We start from the raw sequence: 7,278 nt of genomic DNA, 5'->3' as shown, positions 1-7,278 counted from the left end.
TACAAGAGATGTTCAATGAGCAAAACAGACTTATGGATTTTAATGTAACAGAATAGAAAATAGTCAATTTCAGGTTTGTTTCAGGTTTGAGAAACTACAATTTGTATAGTTTTACTTTTGTATCCAAGATGAACATACACAATTATCTGAAAAGATTATTACAAAATACTACTCCTATATATGTGAAGGCTTTTTCACTTTCACAGACTACAATCAAAATAACAGATTGAATGCAGAGGCAAACGTGAAAATCCAGTGGTCTTCTAGTGAAAGAGACAGGAAAGATACTTGGAAAAAATGTAAAAAGCTCTATACTTCTCATTGCTGCTGCTGCTGCTGCTGCTGCTGCTGCTGCTGCTGCTGCTGCTGCTAAGTCGCTTCAGTCGTGTCCAACTCTGTGCGACCCCATAGACGGCAGCCCACCAGGCTCCCCCGTCCCTGGGATTATCCAGGCAAGAACACTGGAGTGGGTTGCCATTTCCTTCTCCAATGCAAGAAAGTGAAAAGTGAAAGTGAAGTCGCTCAGCTGACTCTTAGCGACTTCATGGACTGCAGCCTATGGGCTCCTCCGTCCATGGGATTTTCCAGGCAAGAATACTGGAGTGGGGTGCCATTTCCTTCTCCATACTTCTCACTACCCTGTTTATTTTGGGAAATAGTTATTCATATTAAATGCATGGGTTATTAATATTATTCTAAATAAGTAAAAAAAAATCTTTAGTGTATTATTCATAGTATGGAAAATATGCATTGAAGTGGTCACATAATACTATCCTTGGGGTCCTCATTAATTTGTAAGATTGTGTAGATATTTTAATCAAAATGGCAAACAGCCCCAGAGCAAGGACTCAGGGAGACAGTGGAACAAAGAGTTCTCGGTGCAGGAGGGGAGTTCAGTTCAATTATTCAGTCGTGTTGGACTCTTTGTAACCCCATGGACTGCAGGACGCCAGGCCTCCCTGTCCATTACTATCTGCTGGAGTTTGCTCGGACTTATGTCCATCAAGTCAGTGATGTCATCCAACCATCTTAACCTCTGTCATCCCCTTCTCCTCCTGCCTTCAATCTTGTCCAATGTCAGGGTCTTCTCCAATGAGTTAGTTTGTCCCATCAGGTAGCCAAAGTATTGGAGCTTCAGCTTCAGCATCAGTCCTTCCAATGAATATTCAGGACTGATTTCCTTTCTGATGTCCTGGTTGAATCTCCTTGCAGTTCAAGGGACTTTCAAGACTCTTCTCCAACACCACAGTTCAAAAGCATCAATTCTTCGGCACCCAGCTTTCTTTATAGTCCAACTCTCATATCCATACATGACTACTGGAAAAACCATAGCCTTGAATAGACAGACCTTTGTTGAAAACGTAATGTCTCTGATTTTTAATATGCTGTCTAGGTTGGTCATAAGCTTTCTTCCAAGCAGCAAATATCTTTTACTTTCATGGCTACACTCACCATCTGCAGTGATTTTAGAGCCCCCAAAATAACGTCTGCCACTGTTTCCATTGTTTCCCCATTTATTTGCCATGAAGTGATGGAACGAATTGCCATGATCTTAGTTTTCTGAATGTTGAGTTTTAAGCCAACTTTTTCACCCTCCTCTTTCACTTTCATCAAGAGGCTCTTTAGTTCTTCTTCACTTTCTGCCATAAGGGTGGTTATTGCCTGCATATCTGAGGTTATTGATATTTCTCCTTACAATCTTGATTTCAGCTTGTGCTTTATCCAGCCCAGCATTTTGCATGATGTGCTCTGCATGTAAGTTACATAAGCAGGGTGACAATATACAGCATGACATCAATTCAATTCAGTTCAGTTGCTCAGTGGTGTCTGACAGCTTGACATACTCATTCCCAATTTGGAACCAGTCTGTTGTTCCATGTCCTGTTATAACTGTAGCTTCTTGACCTGCATACAGATTTCTCAGAAGGCAGGTCAGGTGGTCTGGTATTCCCATCTCTTGAAGATTTTTCCACTTTCTTTCTTTCTTTTTTTTTTTTTTTGATCCACACAGTCAAAGGCTTTGGCAGTCAATAAAGCAGAAGTAGATGTTTTTTCTCTTGCTTTTTCCATGATCCACTTGGATGTCTGGCTCCTCTGACTTTTCTAAATTCAGCTTGAACATCGGAAAGTTCAGGGTTCAGGTTCTGTTGAAGCCTGGTTTGGAGAATTTTGAGCATTACTTTGCTAACGTGTGAGATGAGTGCAATTATTCAGTAATTTGAACATTCTACCCAGCAGGATGGGAGGGATTAGGGCAAAGTCCCAGGTTCCTGGAGGGCGAGCGGTTCAGGATTTCAGGGTCAAGGGTGCTGTCTGGGGCTGGGACGCTCCATGTTGGGGATTCCCCGTCTCCTCGAGTTTCACTTTCTCTCTCATAACCTGTGTTTAGCCCTACTGCCTGGACACTCGTGATGCGGCGCCAGTTCTCACTGCCACTGGGTGCCCGGTTTCTAGAAAAACCAATCAGCTTCTCCGTGGATCCCGGTTATAAAGTTTCCACCGACCCGCCCGGACTCTGCTTCTCCCCAGACCCAGAGGATGCGAGTCATGGGGCCGCGAACCCTCCTGTTGCTGCTCTCGGGAGTCCTGGTCCTGACCGAGACCCGGGCGGGTGAGTGCGGGGTCGGGAGGGAACGGCCTCTGCGCGGAGGGGCGAGGGGATCTCCCGGGAGTCTGGGGGACAGGACCCCAGGGAACGAGCGACCCCGACGCCCCTGCCCAGACCCGCCTCCTCCCCGGTCCCGGCCTGTCCCTCCCTTGCTTCCCGACCCCTCTTCTCTTCCCCCTCGGAAGTTCGGGCCCGTCTTCGACCGCTTCCATCTCGCTGGCCCACCGCCCCTCCGCCCTCCCGGCCCCCTCACCTGGGACCCGGGACCCGCGCCGGGAGGAGGTCGGGCCGCGTCTCACCCCTCCCGCCCCCAGGCTCCCACTCCCTGAGCTATTTCTACACCGCCGTGTCCCGGCCCGGCCGCGGGGAGCCCCGCTTCATCGCCGTCGGCTACGTGGACGACACGCAGTTCGTGCGGTTCGACAGCGACGCCCCGAATCCGAGGATGGAGGCGCGGGCGCGGTGGGTGGAGCAGGAGGGGCCGGAGTATTGGGATCGGGAAACTCGAATCATCAAGGACACCGCACAGACTTACCGAGTGAACCTGAACACCCTGCGCGGCTACTACAACCAGAGCGAGGCCGGTGAGCGACGCGGGCCCGGGTCCGGGTCACGGCCCCATCCCCAGGGACCCGCGGGGTCGCCCGAGTCTGCGGGTCCGAGGGTCACCCCGGCACTGCGGGACCCGCCCGACCCCCGACCCGGGAGGAGCCGGGGGGACTTGACCCGGTTTCATTTCAGTTTGGGTTTAATCACCGCGGGTGGTCGGGGCGGGTCAGGGTCTCACACCCTCCAGGAGATGTACGGCTGCCACGTGGGGCCGGACGGGCGTCTCCTCCGCGGGTACAGTCAGGACGGCTACGACGGCAGAGATTACATCGCCCTGAACGAGGACCTGCGCTCCTGGACCGCGGCGGACATGGCGGCTCAGATCACCCAGCGCAAGTGGGAGGCGGCAGGTGAGGCGGAGGCACGCAGGAACTACCTGGAGGGCCGGTGCGTGGAGTGGCTCCGCAGATACCTGGAGAACGGGAAAGACACGCTGCAGCGCGCAGGTACGAGGGGCGCGGGGCCGCCCTGATCTCCCCTCAGGCTGGAGCTGGCTTCCCACGAGGAGAGGAAAATGGGGTCCGTGTGGGAACAGCGCCCCGAGTTCTTGTCAGGAGAGGGAGGAATGCGCCCAGGTTTTCATATTCTGTACAAGACGGTCACCAGTGGCCCCACTTGTCTGAACGACAATCAAGGAATCCAGTGTCTTTGACGAAGAAGCAGGAAACAAACCATCCCTGAAACAGCTGGTCAGCGGTGCCCTTTGACCCTGGCCACCATCTTGTGATCCATGACTCTCTCTCTCAAGGCCTGTTCTCACCCTGAGAGCATCTTAGGAGGCCTGACTCCAGCTTTTCTGAGTCATTCAGCCTCCACCAGAGTCAGGACCTTTAGTCTGTATTCTCCCCTTCACATTTTTAGAGGGCCTATCCTAGTCTCTCATTCTAGAAAGTTCCAAGGACTAATATAGATCTCTAAGATGAGGATGTTATATAGCTGTTGTGCTGTTCTTCCAAAACCATGGTCCTGAATGTTCTGTAGCTCAGAGGGTAAAAAGTTCATAATAAGTCTGGGGATCTGATGTACAGCCTGGTGACTATAGTTAATAATAATCCTGTCTTATATACTTTAAAATTGATCTTAATCATTCTTATCATCTCTGTTAAACAGACACACATAAGGTAAGTTGATGAATATATTAATTACCTTCACAGTGTACATATATATCAAAGCAACATGTAGTACACTCTAAATGTGTACAATTTTTGTTTAGTATACCTCAGTAAAGCTGGGGGGAAAATCACTGTTCTGTCCTTTCTCAGGATGGTCACATGATGCTGCTTCACTGACCCATGGAGGTAATACAAACTGAATTTTCTGATTCTTCCTCAGACCCTCCAAAGGCACATGTGACCCATCACCCCATCTCTGGCCATGAGGTCACCCTGAGGTGCTGGGCCCTGGGCTTCTACCCTGAGGAGATCTCACTGACCTGGCAGCGCAATGGGGAGGACCAGATGCAGGACATGGAGCTCGTGGAGACCAGGCCTTCAGGGGATGGAACCTTCCAGAAGTGGGCGGCCCTGGTGGTGCCTTCTGGAGAGGAGCAGAGATACACGTGCCATGTGCAGCATGAGGGGCTCCAGGAGCCCCTCACCCTGAGATGGGGTAAGGAGGGGGTCGGAATGGAGCTTCCTCTCAGATAAAGCAGGAGCCCTTCAGGACTCAGTTCAGCAAGGTCAGGGCTCAAGCTGAGGTCAGGGCCTCTTCCCTTTCCTCCACAGAACCTCCTCAGACCTCCTTCCTCACCATGGGCATCATTGTTGGCCTGGTTCTCCTCGTGGTGGCTGTGGTGGCTGTGGTGGCTGGAGCTGTGATCTGGATGAAGAAGCGCTCAGGTAGGGAAGGGAGGGAGAGCCCTGAGTTTTCTTGTTTCACTGGGGGTTTCAAGCCAAGGTAGAAGTTTACCTGCCTGGTTACTGGAAAGTACCCTCCACACACATGTGGAATCTGGAGCTAATGCTAACATTTTTCTTTTCTAAAGCATTGTGAAAATGAAATACAAATTTTTCACCTTCCTAATTCCAGTTGGGGACCAGGTTTCCAGCACTTAAAGGTCAGAGGGAGGTCCTTGCTGAGGACAGGAGGGCAGGTGGCCCTGTCCTTACACGTCTCCCTTCTCTGTGTTCCCTATCCTAGCATGAGTTTTGACCACAGTTCCAGAAAGTTCTCTGGGGTCCAGGACTAGGGGTTGCTCTAGGATCTCATGACTCAGCCTTCTCCCTGGCCTCTCACATGGTATTTTCTTCTCACAGGTGAAAAAGGAGGGACCTATACCCAGGCTTCAAGTAAGTATGGAGGGGGTGATTCCTGAGACCCTTGTGAGGGTGCAGAAGGAAGCCATGGGGTACTCACCCTCCTCAAAGTTCCTTCTCTAGTTTCTCATCTGTGGGTTCTGACCACGTCCTGGTCCTGTTCTCCCCTAGGCAATGACAGTGCCCAGGGCTCTGATGTGTCTCTCACGGTTCATAAAGGTGAGACCCCGGAGGGACTATATTGGAAGGGGAATTGGGACAGAGGGGACACACTGGGTGGTGGGGATCTTTGAGTGGGACATGTGAGCGTGTGGGGGGCTGTGGAGAATATGAGTGCTTACATGACTGACCTGACTGGCTCCTGATTCTGTTCTCTCACAGTGTGAGACAGTGATGCCGCATCCCGCTATGTGCCATCAGATCCCCGGACCCCTCTTTCTGCAGCTGCATCTGAACGTGTCTGTGCTCCTAGTAGCATAACGTGAGGAGCTGGGGAGACCGGTCACCCCTGCCCACCGCGCCCCCTCCTGCCCTGACCTGTGTCCTCCTCCCTGATCCACTGTCCTGCTCCAGCAGAGACGGGGCTGGGCCGTCTCCATCCCTGTCTTTGCTTTGTATGCACTGAGTAATGATGTCTTATTTCCTTATTAAAAATAAAATCTGTATGTATGAATTTGTTTTTTCTAATTGGTGCCATGAAAGGGGATCAGATAATAAAGGTAAGGATTCTTAAAGTTTCAAAGAGGAAATAAATTGAAAAACCGAGAACCTTCCAGATCCATCCACATTTGTTGTGCTGAGTCAGCTGCAGGAAGGAAAGGTGGAGGCTGTGAGGAGCTGAGGGTGGACAGGGCTGTGCCCAGAATCAGTGCCTGGTGGGCATGCATGCACCGCCCATGGTCACTCCTGGGCTGGGTCCTCATCTCCATTCCATTGTCCTTGTCCCTTCAGTAAATCCTTGTCCCACCAAGGACCTGTGATCAAGGATTCAGAAGTCACCTGGGCCTTGTTGTATCTCCAGGACCATGGGCAGGGTGCATTTCTTAAATGGTTAAGCTAGGATCAGGCCTTGGTCCAATCCTTGGCTCCTGTCATTTTGGAATGTGTTTATATTTTGCTTATTTAGTTATTGCTCTTATTGTTGGTGTAATAGCTGTTCTTTTTCACATGTAGAGCCCTGGTCTCATTTGTCTCAGGGTGACCCCATCTCTGACAGCAGCAGGGGTCACTTTGCCTGTCATTGTCCCCACAAGTGCAAGGGGTCCATGCACACAGGAATCTCGGTGGGGTCAAGAGAGAAATTTCAGCGTCATACAGCTTTTGCCCTCCTTCTAGAGATTTTGCTGATTCTTTCCAACTTTTCTCCATCTTTTTAAAGAAACCACATGCTGGAACTTGCATAGTTTCATATCTTGACTTAATTCCTGCTGGACTTCTCTGCAGTCTGGCCCCTCTTCTGCCCCCACATCATCATCTCAACTCATGGATTTAGAAAGCAGAGTCTAATAAAACACAGCAGGTTGAATATAGGACCCAGAAGTGAAGGATCTTCCTTTCTGAAGAGATAAAGAGCCTTGTGTGTGGTGTACCGCTGATTGGTGTGGGAGGGAAGGAAGATCAGCCTTTGTGAGTAAAATACAAGCAGCATTGAGGTCAGTGCGAATGGAGGTTGTGCTGTAACTGCCACGAGAGAGCAAGTGGCCTGAGGTCACATCAATAAAGACTCTCTCTCTAGAATAGGGAAGCGCTTTACTGACCATTCAACTGATATTTGTTGTGTGATGGAGACATAACACACTCTTTCTA

The 7,278-nt window shown here is 50.3% G+C and overlaps 1 protein-coding gene across 2 annotated transcripts; it reads left to right on the top strand.

Moving 5' to 3' along the window:
- The first annotated feature begins 2,504 nt into the window (after positions 1 to 2,504).
- LOC138069420 (BOLA class I histocompatibility antigen, alpha chain BL3-7-like) lies at positions 2,505 to 6,130 on the top strand. 2 transcript variants are annotated; one of them, XM_068960716.1, is made up of 8 exons: positions 2,505 to 2,611; positions 2,923 to 3,192; positions 3,388 to 3,663; positions 4,550 to 4,836; positions 4,914 to 5,055; positions 5,473 to 5,505; positions 5,644 to 5,691; positions 5,854 to 6,130. In XM_068960716.1, exons 1-8 carry the CDS (start codon positions 2,539 to 2,541, stop codon positions 5,856 to 5,858), a joined length of 1,134 nt encoding a protein of 377 aa, XP_068816817.1. In that variant the 5' UTR covers positions 2,505 to 2,538; the 3' UTR covers positions 5,859 to 6,130. The 2 variants fall into 2 exon arrangements, with proteins under 2 accessions (XP_068816817.1, XP_068816816.1); XM_068960715.1 differs by lacking the exon at positions 5,854 to 6,130 and having other exon boundaries at positions 4,550 to 4,825; positions 4,942 to 5,055; positions 5,644 to 5,765.
- The last annotated feature ends 1,148 nt before the right edge of the window (positions 6,131 to 7,278 follow it).

The sequence above is a fragment of the Capricornis sumatraensis genome, chromosome 22 (assembly GCF_032405125.1).
Source record: "Capricornis sumatraensis isolate serow.1 chromosome 22, serow.2, whole genome shotgun sequence".
Classification (NCBI taxonomy): domain Eukaryota; kingdom Metazoa; phylum Chordata; class Mammalia; order Artiodactyla; family Bovidae; genus Capricornis; species Capricornis sumatraensis.
This window is presented reverse-complemented; position numbering and strand designations above follow the sequence as displayed.

Bases quoted from the DNA above. Each gene is read 5' to 3' on its own strand.
- LOC138069420 (XM_068960715.1), top strand. From the start codon at position 2,539: ATGCGAGTCATGGGGCCGCGAACCCTCCTGTTGCTGCTCTCGGGAGTC. The intron at 4,826-4,941 runs GTAAGGAGGGGG...TTTCCTCCACAG, and splicing joins GCCCCTCACCCTGAGATGGG to AACCTCCTCAGACCTCCTTC. The intron at 5,056-5,472 runs GTAGGGAAGGGA...TTCTTCTCACAG, and splicing joins CTGGATGAAGAAGCGCTCAG to GTGAAAAAGGAGGGACCTAT.